This window comes from Thalassophryne amazonica, chromosome 2 (assembly GCF_902500255.1).
Source record: "Thalassophryne amazonica chromosome 2, fThaAma1.1, whole genome shotgun sequence".
NCBI lineage: Eukaryota > Metazoa > Chordata > Actinopteri > Batrachoidiformes > Batrachoididae > Thalassophryne > Thalassophryne amazonica.
Window position 1 is genome coordinate 94,987,324 of NC_047104.1, and position 15,856 is coordinate 95,003,179.

The 15,856-nt window shown below is 40.6% G+C and overlaps 1 protein-coding gene across 1 annotated transcript in view; it reads right to left on the bottom strand.

The window, feature by feature from the left end:
* Window positions 1-2,564: 2,564 nt before the first annotated feature.
* LOC117527473 (DNA-binding protein RFX7-like) overlaps window positions 2,565-15,856 on the bottom strand; it is a 50,396-nt gene continuing 37,104 nt past the window's right edge. Inside the window, exons 5-9 of the mRNA XM_034189836.1 lie at window positions 11,937-12,053; window positions 9,189-9,273; window positions 8,857-9,064; window positions 8,388-8,668; window positions 2,565-6,580 (exon numbers count right to left, since the gene is read on the bottom strand). Of these exons, the coding sequence (XP_034045727.1) occupies window positions 3,401-6,580; window positions 8,388-8,668; window positions 8,857-9,064; window positions 9,189-9,273; window positions 11,937-12,053 (3,871 nt within the window). The 3' untranslated portion in view covers window positions 2,565-3,400. The remainder of the gene's footprint in view (window positions 6,581-8,387; window positions 8,669-8,856; window positions 9,065-9,188; window positions 9,274-11,936; window positions 12,054-15,856) is intronic.

Here is a 15,856-nt window from a genome sequence, read left to right on the forward strand (position 1 = left end):
ATTCAAAATTTTCACCATGTCCCTGAGTGTAAGAGCAAATACTCATAGAACCCTCATTTACTGTATTTGTTTCCACAACTTTGTTCTTTCTGTCACTACCCAAAGCTCATGACTCGAGGATGAGGAATCAAGAGCCTCACCTTCTGGCTCAGCTTTCTTCTTCACAATAGTCCGGTACAGCATCCACATGACCTCAGATGCACGCCAATCAGTCTTTCAATCTCACTCTCTGTGCGTTAAGTAGAATTATTTAACCACATGGTTTAGTGGTTTCCTCAAACCATTTTAACTATCACATAAGGTTTAAAATATGTATTTGTATAAAACATAGAAAGTTCAGAAAGATTGTACGTGGTTGAAAAGTGCTACATATGAATTTCTTATTTCCATTTTAATGTTTCTGTTTCCATTTGTTGGCATCTGTTGGCAACAATGTTTCCATTTTAATGGCAACTGCTGTTGGCCATTCTTCATTTGCCATTTCAGGTAGTGATGATGTCCACTCTTGTTTCTTCTTTAAAAAAAAAAAAAAAAAATCTCTGAGCCTTTTTAGAGTAATTACAGTAACATAGCAATCAACAGACACACATTCCTTCCACTGATGCATGTTTATTTTTACTGTAAAAAGACCTTTAAAATTCATACCAACAAACACTTCCCTAAAAACATTTTTTAACATGCAAACAAATCCTGCATAGATTGTCCACAGCAAAAAGAATACATTTCTACTACAAGAAGTACAAAAAAGGGAGTTTTCATCGCCACTAACAAGAAATATGAACGTTCTGACAGACAGTAAAATGAAATTTCGACAATGGGAGAACTATTTTACATGCCATACAAGCACTTAGAAATTTACCTGACCTGAAAGTGCTACAACAACCTGAACCAGACAGATTGAATGTTTTTTTTTCTTTCTCACAAAGTCAAATGAGTAAAACAGATGAGAGTAATACTATATATTTAAGTACAGTCTCACTTCCTCCCTGTAAATTTTAAATTTGTCAAACTGCAGACTGTGAAGGTTTTAGTTTACCAAGCTAAATTATTGGTGTCATTTTTCCTTCTTCAGTGCAATGTACAGGGTAATTTTTTGGGGAACAGTAGTGTATATATACACAACACTGTGTGTTACAATATTTTAAACTATGATATTTTATCACTCAAAGTCCAGCTAGGATTACTGTAAATTCACAAGATTATCATGGTTTTCAAGTTATAAACTGTGCACAAAACACCCAAATAAATAAGTAAACAAACAAAAAAAAAAGTTGTACAATTGTTTTACAATTAATGTTGGTGTGACCAACAACACACAGACATTCAGGGATCGAAAATGCTAAAACAAAAACTGTACCTGTAACAAGCAGTGTTCCATTCCTTACAAACATTACTGACCTGCTAGTCTTACAAAAATATGAAAAACGTAGTCCTGTCAATGTACTTTATGAATTACTTTATAATCAGTGTTTGTGTGAAAATTTTTCCCGCTATTGTAAATTTCACTTCTTTACCTCTTCTTCATATATCAGCATGCGCATCTTATGAATTCAAGATAACAGGTAAATATTGCCCTGAAATATTATTCCTTGTTTTTTGTTTTTAGTACTGTACTCACAAGGCTCAAAACCTAAAAAAAAGCACCTTTGAGACTGTTTAAATATTGATCAAATGCTTTCTACACCATCTGTGTCTATGTCTGATCAAATTCTTTGCTGTGTTCAAAATATCAATATTCCTTCAAAATCCATATTGCATTTTTGTAACACTGGAGAAAGAAACACTGGAGGTGATAGATGACAGACTGTCATTGCACTATAATAAGCGCTACATTCTATAACAGATCCTGAAAATACAGAGGAAATTTTTGCTTTCTTCAAACATTATGCCATTGCAAAAAAAAAAAAAGGCTTAAAATGTCAAATGTTCAAAATAATCATTTTCAGTGTCAATAAAAATTGTTTAACAATTTTTTTCACCTTTCTTTTTTACACATGTTTTTAAAGACTTTGGTTCAAAAGTGCAGGAACAATCACATTAGCGTTATAGCGTGAAGGGCATCATGCAAGCCAGTGCTCTGGCCCTTCTTCTAATAAAAACAATCATTCCTTCTGAGTGCCAACCAGCAGTACAGAGCCATTATGAAAGTGCTGACAGTTACACTGAAAATCTTCAAAGAAACTTTTAAATAATGTAATTCTTCAGGTACTGGAGAAGCTCTCCAAATCTAATAAATATCATTTTGAAAGAGTGGCATCAAGACAAATAGTGCACAACCCCTTACAGCAACTACATTTTAAGAAGTGGTCACACAATACAATTACATCTTCAAATGTTGGCAAACATGACTTGTTTTAGGGATACAACAATGTACATACCCCTATATTCCAATTAATGGTCATGGAGGAGCTGGTGTCTATCCTAGCTATCATTGGGCAAGAGGTGGGGCCCATCCTGGACAGGCTGCCTGCCCATTGCAAGGCACAGTGTACATTATACAGCCCAGAAATATCAGTGATGCTTCCTTAATTAGTCATTGTTTTGTTTTTGTTTTTTTGTTGTTTAACTAATAAGTTGTTCTGTGTAAATATTGTACTTCTCAATTTGTAGGCATATTATGAGAGGGCCAACGTCTGCAAAGCTTTGTGAAAGACTCAAATACAAAAACACAAATTCAATGTTTAGAAGATGCAGGGATGACAACCAGGAAGACGTTGCACTGAAAATTACAGATCAGGTGTATTTTAAGAGTGTTTATACAATCTGTTACTAAATGAGAAGATGAAAGGCCAATTTTCTATCATTTTAGTGTATGTACCCAAGAACATCCCAACCCCTGCACTATGCTTGAAGAAAGTTCATTTGCAGCATTACTAAGCTTATTCACCTGCTTATCCTGAGAGCTAAACTCCCTATTATGACATTATTAGTGAAGCATTAGACTTTTTTTTTAGTTTTGCACATTTGACTCATAAAAACAAAAACACTTATAAATGACTTGCTAATCATATGTTGCCCAAATATATCAAGTATGAAATTTCCAAATTGCATTACATGATCTTTGGCTTTGTGAGTTTTTCTTTAAATCACTGAATATTTCAGTGTAAAAGTGAGACACCCAAAAATAGGATACACAAACACAATGATTATTTGGATGAGATTTCTTTTTTCAGTAGCTGTTGAAAAGCTCTTCTCAAACAATGCATTGATGCTCTCTGATAAAAGGGAAATGACCAGCATTTTGTAATCAGAGTTGCAGCATAATTTCCCCTCAGACTGACACTGAGAACGGAGAAATGATGTCCAGTGCTGTGTTATATAATAAAATGTTAATGCCTAAATAAAAATAAAACAAAAAGCAACCACTAATAGTTATTTTAACATATATAAAAAACATTACTCAACCCATCAAGCCAATGGTTGGATGATCTTTGTTTTCCAGCCAGTCTAGAGCACTTGAATGTGCTGTGTCATTGGTAATTTGTTGAAAGAGGGAATCGTTAACCAACTCCTCAGGAGCAGCAGCTTGATACTGCCCCTGCTGCTGGCTGGGATCAAACAGAAGGTTTGTGTCCAGAGCATTAAGGTCATTCACGCTACTGGAGAGCTCAGATGCCATTCTGATCTCATATGGATAGTCTGGACCAGCAGTAGCTATCCCTGACACCTGTTCCATGATTTGGTTGCCAGAACCAAGACTGTAATCAGTTAGGAGATCTTTAACAGTGGCGCTAAAGTCCAACTCTTGATGCTGCTGCTGTTTGTCTTGCTGTCGCGAGCTCAAGGTAAGCATCATAGTGTGGTCCTGCTGCTCTCCAGTACTCGTGTGGCTTTCACCTGCCACAAAACCCATCTGCTCACCCACATCTTTTTCTTTCAGGTAATCTGGAGGTGGGACTATGCTGGTGGTGTTAGGGGTCATCGAGCAAGCATCGAGGTGATCGTCACTGCAGGAGAGGTTGGGGTCATTTTCAGGAATCTGGGCAAGATTCATCTGTGCAGTGTAGCTGGAGGGTAAATTATTGATGGCCAGCCCAGGCACAGTGTCTTCATGTTCACCATCCATCTTACCCACAGCTACATTGAGGTTTTTGCTGCTGCATTGCTGACCCTGAGTGTGCAGTACTTTGGTTTGCATCATAATGTTGAGAGGCACAGAGCGGCTCCTCTGAGCCACGTTGTTCACACCAAAATTTGTTTGGCTGTTTGCAAAGATGTTTAACATCTCAGACGTCACTGCAAAATTAAAGGGTGACACCACTGACCGGGGTATAATGGGAAGGTTGCTGTTTCCACACAAGTTCTTCTGATGTACAGCTGGACTTACGCTACGACATCTAAAAGGTATCGTGTTGATGGTTTTGTTATCAAGAGGTGCAGGAACTGCAAAGCCCTCCTGCTTACTTATAGTGGCCATGTTAGCTACCTGTTGCTGCACGGGGGAGATGGGAGTCAAGCGGCCAAAATGGCTGTCATGGTGCCTTGCATGAGGGACGGCGAAAGCATGTGGCTTTTGAAAGTGGTCGTCTATCATCAGGCCTTGATAGCTTGAGAGGATCCCCATCCCACCGTTTGACTTGTTTAAACTTCCATTGCTGCTGCTGCTGTAACTGCTATTCATCCAATCCAGGCTGGTCTTGTTTGGGTGAGTTGCCATTGGCCTCTGCATTGGCTTGATGGGACTGCTAGAGACAGCACTGCTCTCATGGAAACCAGTGATATTGGAGCTGATAGGTGTAAATGCAAAAGGATTCCTGCACTCCACTGGACTGTAAGGAACGGTGCTGCTGCAGCTGGAGTGTGGAGTCCCAACCGGGGTGTGACGACTGCTTCCCAGTGCACTATCTACTGGGGTTGTGGAGGCAATGCCGGAGCAGGGACTCTCTCTGGTTAAACCTTGGGCTCCTCCGACCATTTCTGATGTAGGTGTGGGAGTTGGTGTCGGGGTTGGAGTCTGGAACATGTTGCTGTTTGCAGCATGGCAGAATGCAGTTCTAGCATGACTGGGGGACATTATGTCATGAGGCTTTACAACATGTTGGCCTTGCAGTGCAGCACAGTCGCGCAGGTTAAGTTTCATCTGCTCTTCCATCTGGACTAGCTCCTCCACAATGCTGTCCTGAGTTACATCATCATCAAAGGGAAAGTAGTCCATATCGGTCTGCATAGGCAGTTGGGTGGACGATGAAGCCTTATCTAAAAATTCCAAAGCATCTATGATAGGGCTAGATGACGTTTGCCCAACTGACTGAGTGTAGGTGTGTTCCTGAGCTCCTTCTAGGGTTCCTACAGTTGAGACGGAATTTTTATAGTCACTCACAACTGACAATTTATGGAGGCCAAAATTATAAGGTGTGTTGCACACATTAGCTTCTGTGTGCTGCTGTTCTAATGCGTGACTGATTGAGGTGCTAGTCACCATAACGGTGGAAGTGTTTTTCTTCTGCAGTGAGCTCTGTGTATTGGCAACAGCATGAAAACCACTAACAGTTAAAGATGAAGTACAGTGTGGATGGACAGGAGTGAATAAGGCAGAGCTCATTTTCCTTTCAACTTCTCTGGAGTTTGGTGCACTATCGGGTCTAGCTGAAGCTTGTGATCTGGTGTTGATGACCATATGACCTCTACTGAGGTCATCAGAGCTCTCTACTGACTGTTGAGGGATAAAAACCCTCTTTACTGGAGACACATCTGGGCTGATGCTTGAACGTTTTCTGGTATTCTTAATTGATAAGAAGCCTTCCTTTACTATCATTTCCTTATTATTGTCATCAGAAGGTTCTTTGCTGGTGTTTGGCATAGAAATGGGGCTGGTATTCTTTGTGAATGGTGTTAAGTGCAACATACTTTCTTCATTAGTGCTATCACTGATTTTCACAGCTGTCATACAGTTGATGCTTGAGGAGTGGTTTCCATTACAATTCATGTTACTGCTTTCCTCCAGGCCCATGAAGCTTTTACTCTGAGGTATGGGCACACTGGCTGCTCTCTGCATACCCACCCCAGCCCGATTTGTCATTACCCCTGTTAAAATGGCACTGGTAGGATTTTGGATTTGGCTGTTGTTGTGAATAGCCTCAACTTCCATTTCAACATCAATGGGATGGGTGTCTGTAGACCCCATTCTGGCCACGGGGGTCATGATGGGGACAGCAGAACGAGAACTCTCACCTCCTAAACCTTCAGAACTGCTTATCCTTCCAGATGGGGGTTGCAGCATGGTACTGGCAAGGGAAGTGGTGGTATTGCTGCTGTTGGTTGCAAGTGACATGGCTGTCATCTGGACCAAGCTGGTTGGGCACACATGACATGTAGTCATCACAGTCTTAATGGGACTTTTGGCAATAATCATGGTGGAAGGGGAGCATAAACCCATAGCTGCTGTAGATGAAGGTTTGGGCAGGATTTGTGGATAGCGCTGCCGAAGTGTGCGCTCCCCCGAAGGACAGGTTACAATATTTTGTGCATTTCGGGGGCTCTGCCTCACGGTCTGTGTCAGCATCTGGAAGTTAATTGGTAGCACCTTGCTCTCTCCTGTTGCCACGGGACTGGAAGGCATCAGCTGCCTGCTCCTCTGTACCTGCATAGTTTAAACATCAATCAGAAATGTGAATTGGCTTCTAAATAACAACCTCAAAGCCTCAGACATTACAGACTTGTAATAAATGGCTGCAACTATACTGAGGTCATACACCTACAATAGGGTCTGTTCATGTTATATAGTACAAAAATAAAAGTTGTGAGAGACTTTGGGTTCCACTTGGGGTTTTATAGGTGCAGACCAAATTTGAACTCAGATAAGATTTAGAGGTTCCCCAGAGTGACACATTTTCCTGTCCCTCCGCTGGCAAGACAATGTCACACTAACGGTAGAAGACTGATGCCATTATTTTTCTTTTACAGGTACATGTGATGGCTTCTAATTGCAAAAGGTGGTGGTCGATTGGTCACCCAGAGGAGAACATTACTGGAATTACTACATTGCTTGTTTGGGGAAAATTGTTGCTTTGTGGGGAACCCCTAAACAACGTCCGATTACAATCAAATTTGGCACAGATCTTTTATTTTATTAGTGGAAGAAGAACAACATGTGGCCCAAAAGATTTTGTAACATTTGACATTTTGAACAGGCATAGCCTACACAACATTAACGTTTGTTAATATTGGTAACTTTTGCCATAATAAAAAACTGAACCAGAAGCTCTTCTGAAACATCTATGTGACATAAAACAAAGCAGTTTAAGATCACAGTTTTATCTTTATGCTGCAGGATGTTGTGCTGTCTTGGACTTGCTCTCTGCTCTGCTAGCCCTCCCTCCTCTGGGACTTCTATCGGGCCCATCCGGGCCGGCCAGTAGGTCGTCAAGCGTTTGTGCCCGAATCCACCAGCGCATGCACTTTCTTCGTCGACTCTGACTGTTTGGTGTATGTAGGAATATTATGCTGATTTTCTACAGAGCAACGATTGAGTCCGTGTTGCGGTATGGTATTACTAGCTGGTTTTGTAATTTAACGGTTAAATCAAAAACTCAAATATTAAATCTGATTAAGATAGCTGGCAAAATCATGGGTATGGTGGTACCTGTAACTCCCCAAGAGTTGTTTGAACAGGCAGTTCTCAGATGTGCTGACAATATTTTAACAGATGCGTCTCATGTACTGCACTCTGAATATACTTTACTTAACTCAGGAAGGCGGTACAGGGTTCCTCTTTGTAAATATAATCGATATAAACATTCATTTATTCCATTATCAGTGAAGCTCATAAATCAGCAGATAGTTCAGGGAAGATAGCATAAGGTTATGTATTGCGGAATTTGCACAAAGATGTTAATAATGTGTATTTATATTTTATCCTTTGACTTACTGTGTTGTTGTTTTTAATGTATGGGGGCTATGTACTGGATGCGTTGTTGTGTAGCAGACCCTCTCCAAGGCAAATTTCTCCTTAAGGAGACAAATAAAGACACTTTGACTTTAACCAGGTCATGGTGGCAGCAGACCAAGCATCTCAACCCACACTTCCCTATCCTTGGCCAAGTCCCATAACTCTTCTATGGGGATTCCAAGGTGTTCTCAAACAAGATGGGAGATGTAATGCCTTCAGCATGTCATGGGCTTTTCCCAGGGCCTCCTCCCAGTTGGACCAGCCTGGAAGGCCTCCCAAGGGAGTCAACCGGGGCATCCTCACAACATGGCTGAACCACCTCAGCAGACTCCTGTTGAAGCAAGTCCCTCCTGATTATTCAAGCTTCTCACCCTGTCCCAGAGTGCAAGCCCTGATACCCAGCAGAGCCTCATTTCCACCCCTTGTATCCAACCCCCCCCCCCCCCCCCCCCCACACACACACACTTATATATCGACAGCAATTCCTGGTTTTTCTCACCGTGATGGGGCTTGGCACAGCTGCTACCACAATGCTTATGGTTGGTGGTGATGACTGAGATGTTGGACTAACAGATGGAAGCATCTCATCTGCACTCTTTGTGTGGCCCTCGCCAGGTAAGGGCGAATGCATCTTCTGCTCTTGTTGCTTCCTCTGGATCTTCCGCTGGAGCTGCTGCTTTGCATCAACTGAAGGTGAAGACAGCATTGCCACTTGCGGGTGGAAAGAATGGGCATCAGCTGTGGGTACAAATGCTGAGACAGTCTGCGGAGTTTTAACCTCTGTAGAAGAGAAATATAATGATCTAGAAAGGCATACTACTACTAAAGTTAAAAGCTAACATTTTTGAAAACAGAAGTTCATTAGTGGATTTCACTGAGACTTATGATAGTGACATGCCACTAGATGTCACCGTTTATCTCTATTATTTTAGACAAGGGTGACAAAGATAAGGCAGTCAATGTTGCACCTGTTGCTGTGCTGCTGGCCATTACGGTAAGCGCTGCCAAAGATTTGTTTCCGATATTATGACTGCTGATTAAGAAGCGAGCCAAGTCTTCTACGCTGTTAAACTGTCGTTTCAGCACCTTTTGGCCCCATTCACACACCAGATCGCAGGCTGCAAGTCGCACTTCTCTTATGCTACTTGCTGGGTCTGGGGACTCTTGTCCATCACACTGGAGCAAAAAAAAAAAAATACACATTTTTTGTTTTTAGACAATGCATTGAATTACAGTAATCAAATGTGAATGCAAAGACTTCACAGTGAAAGTTTATATGGAAGGTATAAAACAGGCTTACTCCATCCCCTGTTATACGGAGATCCAGACTGGGTAATGATGGGATGTGAACAAATGCTCTTTTCCTTAGTCCACTGTAGCAATATGTGACATGGTGTTAAGTAAAAAAAAACAAAACAACAACAACAAAAAACAGAACAAATAAAAATGGCACTCAGGAATTCCAACACATTTGGAGCACGTCTTGGACTCTGAGTGCCATTTTTGACAGTCGTGCAAATTAATTCTTTGTCATTCAGTGATGTGGTATATAGGTTTCTGTGTAGCTTTGGCATTTGATAATTCTATCCAAAACTGAAACACCTTATCCTTGACTAACACACCACCCTTCCACCATGTTTAATCCAGATAGGCTGTGAATTGTCATTTCACAATTATGTCCTTGAGATTCACCTTTCAAGGTCACCCAAGGTTGAACATCACGTGACCAATCGAAAAGTGATATGACTTCATATTAGTGTTTAATAATAAACGTGTGTATCTTTAAACAATTCCTCCAAATAGCCATTCTAAATATTCATTTTCTCTCTCTCTACACACACACAAAATTGTTGGAACCACTATATTTTAGGTACACGTTAATATATGGTCAGAAATAAATGTAAACAAAGCAATTTTATTCTATCAAAAAAAAATTTTTTTAATGTCCAAGTTATTTATGCTATGCTGATAACACTCAATTGTACATGCCAATAACTGCTGGTAATCTCATTCACATAAAATCTTTGGAAGATTGCCTTGTATCAGTAAGAAGTTGGATGTCTAGTAACTTCCTACTTTTAAATTCTGATGACTGAAGTTATGGTTCTTGGTCCAGCGAGGTATCGGCATCAATTTGATCAGCTAGCACTTAGCTTAGCTTCATGTGTTATACATCATACGGATAAAGTGAGGAACCTTGGAGTAATTTTTGATCCTACGTTGTCCTTTGATCTCCACAGTAGAGACATTACAAGGACTGCTTTCTTCCATTTGCAAAATATAGCAAAGACTCGTCCCATCCTGTCTATGGCTGATGCTGAGACTTTGATTCATGCATTTGTCTCTTCTAGATTGGACTACTGTAATGCTCTATTTTCTGGTTTACCGCAGTCCAGGATTAGGGGTCTTCAAATGGTTCCAAACGCTGCTGCCAGACTTTTGACACAAAGCAGGAAGTTTGACTACATTACGCCCGTTTTGGGGTCCCTGCACTGGCTTCCAGTTGCTGCAAGATCAGATTTTAAAGTACTGTTATTAGTTTATAAAATTGTTCATGGACTTGCACCTCCCTATCTGGCTGACCTGGTAAGCCCCTATGTACTGGCTCGGGCCCTGCGTTCTCAGGGTGCAGGACTTCTGTGTGTTCCCAGGGTGAATAAAAAGTCTGCCGGTCACAGAGCTTTCTCCTACCGTGCTCCAGCTCTGTGGAATGATCTCCCGGCACACATTTGGCAGTCGGATACTGTGGAGACTTTTAAGTCATGTTTAAAGACTCATTTGTTTTCCCTGTTTTATCATTAGTGTTATGTGTTTTTATTCTTGTATTCTTTTATGGTCGTCTTTTTATTGTGTTTAAAATTTTTAATTCAGTTTTTTTTTGTTTTATGTTGTGTGAAGCGCCTTGAGACGAGTTCGTCGTGAATTGGCGCTATATAAATTAATAAATTTGAAATTTATTTGGCAAAAAGAACAGAAACGCTTTCATAAAATTCATCAAAGGATGCCAATAATTGTGTCCCACACACACACACACACACACACACACACACACACACACACACACACACACACACACACACACACACACACACACACACACACACACACACTATGTCCCTTTTGGACTACTGTATAAATATGGCGGTGCATGGCGGCCCCCAGGGGGTGGTGGGGTGTTTCCTTGTAGACATGACGGGCTCATTCTAAGCTTATGAAAACACATTGATTCATTTTCTGCAGGTAATTACACACTAATGAACAGATTACGAATGCTACATTCCATTTCTGCAAATAAACACCCCTAAACCATCCAAATTAGCTTTAAGCTTGTAAAGAATTAAATGGTTTAAGTTGACACAAAGCAAGAGTTACTTCACACTTTACACATTTTGTGTATTTCTTTCGTGAACATATTATTTTGTAGTTCTTTAAACATTACCAGTTTACCAACAGAACAAATGACTTTTTCAGAAGTGTCTCCTTCATGACACATTTTGCTTAAAAAAAGGACTAAAATACTCCAAAATAGGAGCACTGAAGAAAAAACCCAGCATTCAGTGTGCAAGCAAAAGGATTAAAAGCAGCTACATGAAGCAGTGGTGAGTTCAGCTGGTTTTATAAAGACAATCATATTGAATTTCAGTTGCCCTCGTAACACGGATCAACAAACGCTCATCCCGTTTTCAGATTCAAAACACAAAGGTCACAGACTAAAAATAGGAAATACCTTTTTATACAAAAATCATAAACATTCTTGAGCTGTGACAACACAGTACAACAATTTTAAAAATCTAAAATGACTGATGGCCATCAATAAACAGGTCTTGCATTTGACATGATCGGGTTGGGGGAAGGGGGTTAATGCATCATGAAGGTCAAGATCACTGCGATTCCCCTCAGGGACCCTGTACAGTATTATAGTACTGTGACGCAAAGTGGACTTTATTTCATTTCACATCTATATTTAGAGAGCTTATTAACTGCAACAGCAGATGGTCCGTGACCAGAGGGACGCCACACTGCTACAACTCATCCTAGTAAAGGATATTTGGATTTTCCTCTCATGCCCAGTCGACGAGCCTTCATGTTGGGAAATACATTCTTCATCATTTTTCCAAAGTCTGCAGCACTCAGTGGATGGTAATTGAGATTATCACAGAAGCTCCTGAAAACAGAAAGAAGAAACAGCATCTCACTGATGACAATATTTATCCACACAGCACGATTCTATTAACCAATTAAGTCTCATTTATACTCAGAGAAAGTTTTAGAACATACTGTACTATATTGAGTACTAAACAGTTGAAGGCACAGACACAATTGTGTTTATGGGTGATTCGGGTACTATTGGCCTTGTAAATGTAATTTCCACCACACCATTGCCTTACAATATAAAGCGCCTTGGGGCAACTGTTTGTTGTGATTTGGCGCTACATACATGTGCTCTGATGTCACTGTTTATCTCCATAGAAACTACCCAAACAATCTTTCATACAAACTGTTTAAAGGGACATTAGTGTTGTGGTGGAAATTACGGCAATAGTGTGGGACAACTACATTTTGTTTAAAAAAATCACAACAGTTGTATGACATTGAATACCCCAATTATGTTTTGATTATTTTACTGATATTTTATTCAGAGATATTTTAAAACATTAGAAAAAACGTTTCTTTATCATTCATTTTTATCATTGAAAATCAAAAGTCTGGGTGTGGGACAAGTACAAAACGGCAATATTTGCATATAATGATGTTGAAAAAAGGTGAAAAAGTCATCATAGACTACTAGAACAAATTTCTTAACACACTTTCATTGTAAAGATAACTATAAAAGTGTGAAATGTCCCCTTTTTTCTGTTTTTCATACAATATGATCAAAGGACATAATAAGTGCCCGTAGTCTAAGAATCACCCTTTTATTGGATACGCAAAGCTAAATCACAGCGTGCACCAGTGAAAGTTGGATTGGGTTGAACTTTGACCATGGTGGTCTGGCGACAGGTGGAAATGCGTGCTCCCGGCAGCAATGCGTGCTCCCAGTGGCAATGCGCACTCCCAGCGGAGTGTTGCATTAGCTGTTTTTGAGGCATTGCGCTGCAATGCTTCTTATTGAAAATAATGTTTTTTTTTAACAGCGATCCACAATGCGTTTAATGACCTGAACGCATACAATGTGAAAGGCCCTAAATAATGGAATTGATACCAAAAAGCTCTAATTTGCAGGGTTGCCCACTGTGAGACTTTGGCTAGAGTGAGACTCTGCGCATGTATAGCGTGCGCCGAAAATTTCTTAGAACCATAACTTTTTTAAAAAAGTTCTCATTTACTAATAAAATAATAATAGAAGGGAAACTCTGCTTGATTCTTCTCTTCTTCATCCATGAAATATTTCAGCAAGGTCATCTACAGGCATGTGAGTGGCAAACAAAGAAAAAACTGATTGGTTGGGGGTCAACAGGACCCTGGTTGGGGGAGGTCTGGGGAGCAAAGCCCCCCAGAAGTTGGAGGGTTTTAGCCATGCTAATGCTTCCCAGAACCATTTTCTGCAGTGAATTTGCAAGGAGAGATAGGGAGGATGGTGGCAGCTGTTTATCCAACTCTTCACAAGCTGGACAAAATCTGTCTTCATATGCCAGCAGCTTCTGGGACATATGAGTCTTCTCCAAAATTTGAGAGGAGGAACAGACTCAAGCCACTCACACGGCTGAAATTATCTTATTTTTTAAATAAAAACCTTTTGAAGCCCCCAAATCTCTATTACATAGTGTATTTTATGATGGCACACTCAAATGATAACAAAAGTATATTGCTAATGTCTTTAAATGAAAAACATAGTAAAATAAAAAATGTCAAAATGCACATGGAACCTTTATTATCAAACATACATAACAGTGCCCCGTTTAATTGTTCGGTGCAAGTGCTATGTTAAAGATTGGCCAGCAGATGTCGACATACTTAATTGTATCAAATGTTTCGAAACACTGAACCTGAACAGAATTACTTCATATTGATTCAGTGGTTCAAAATGCTTCAGGTTTTCCGTCAGTAATAATTTAGCTATAAAATACATCAGTGAGCATGTTTTTTTGCCCATGTACATGGACAGACATAAAATCATGAATACTTGCTAACCAGGACATTAACGTACCACATGTCCTTTAAGTTACCTAGTTTGCATCTAACTGAAGTCTGTAGCCAAAAAAGTGACTGACTCAGAAACAAGCTCAGAAGCTCGAATCCTCCCTGAACTCTCCACACACAGAGAATACTGCAGTCCGAACACTGTCAGCAGATGTTAACAGCTGTTTTGGTTGTGCACCTTAAACTCCTCTCTCTTCATTAAGAAACAATGTGCTGTGGTCTGGTCAGAAAACAGAAAATTAACGGGAGCAATTTTCATTTTGGTCCAACATTTCTTGCTTTTGTGAATGGTGAACTTCAAACGGGCCTGGACATGTGCTGGTTTGAGCTGGGGACCTTGCTGCCCTGCAGGATTTTAAACCACAACAGCATCATGTTTTACTAATGGTAATCTTTGCGACTGTGGTGCCAGCTCTCTTCAGGTCATTGACCAGGTCCTCCCATGTAGTTCTGGGCTTTCTCAGAATCATCTTTACCCCATGAGGTGAGATCTTGCATGGAGCCCCAGACCAAGGAAGATTGACAGTCATTTTGTGTTTCATCCATTTTCTAATAATTGAGCCAACAGTTGTTGCCTTCTCACCAAGCTGCTTGCATGTTGTCCTGTAGCCCATCCCACCCTTGTGCAGATCTACAATTTTGTCTCTGGTGTCCTTAGACAGATCTTTGGTTTGGCCATGGTGGATAGGTTGGAGCGTGATTGATTGAGTGTGTGGACAGGTGACATTTATACAGGTAACGAGTTCCAAAAGGTGTAGAAAAGCTTGAATCTTCAACTGGACTGGGTTGCTTAACACAAGGACATTTCACTTCTAATTGCAGAAGCTTCCTCAGCTAAAATTCTTGCTCTGGTAGCCTGACTTCTGTCTTGACTCTTGGAAAGAAGAATAACAGAAGCGAGCAAAAGCTGGAGTTTAAACCTAACCAGATCCCTCCTACCGAGAGGTAGACTGCTATTGGCTAGTGACTAACAACTGCTCTAATTAGCACCTATTGTGCTCTAGTTAGCACCCTCCTAATGACAGGGCAGCTGTCCCTCCTAACGATGGGACTGACGCCTCTCCTGACGACATTGAGACCAACTGTGGGCATGAGGCCCTGGCACTGGTATGTAAGCTGGAAAAGACTGCTAAAAAGATAGCTAACTTTAGAAACCACTTAAGATTTAACCTGAGATACAGACAAAACAACATTATTCCCAAATGCAGGAAGCAAAAGGCACTAGACGCAGGTCACACAGCAGAAAAGATCCAGCACAGTTACCTTAGGAGGATTTTGGGTCTTACAATTAGAAGGGTTCATTTTAAAATATTAGACCTCCAAAATGATTTTGATAGTCTTCACAAAAGGTTAGAAACTTTAGTGTGGGAAGAGGCCCATAATAAGATCACAACGTTCATAGTTAAAATTCAAATGTCTGAGCATTTAAAAAGTAAGGAGCGGCAAATCAGGACGTTTCACAACCTTTAAGTGCAGAAAAGGCTTACTTTAACGAGCAGTGGGGGTAGTTATAAAGATACACCCAGACAAATTACTGACAACAGGGACAATTGGGTAAAGAATCTCTCCGACAGGGTTCTTAAGCCCTTTCACACCAGACCCACTTCGAGTTGCGTTGTGCGGCGTCATGACGATGCCACGTAGAATGCCAAACAGCAAAGGATGAAGCAAATCAGACGACAAAATTAAACATGTTTATTTTTTTGCATCCTGTGCTTGATGCAGAAATTAAGTGGTTTCAACGCAAGTCAGGGCAAAGCAATGGCACTCAGCATGACTGGAAGCCACACCCTCACAATACAACGTTACCCGACGCCAATTTATGAT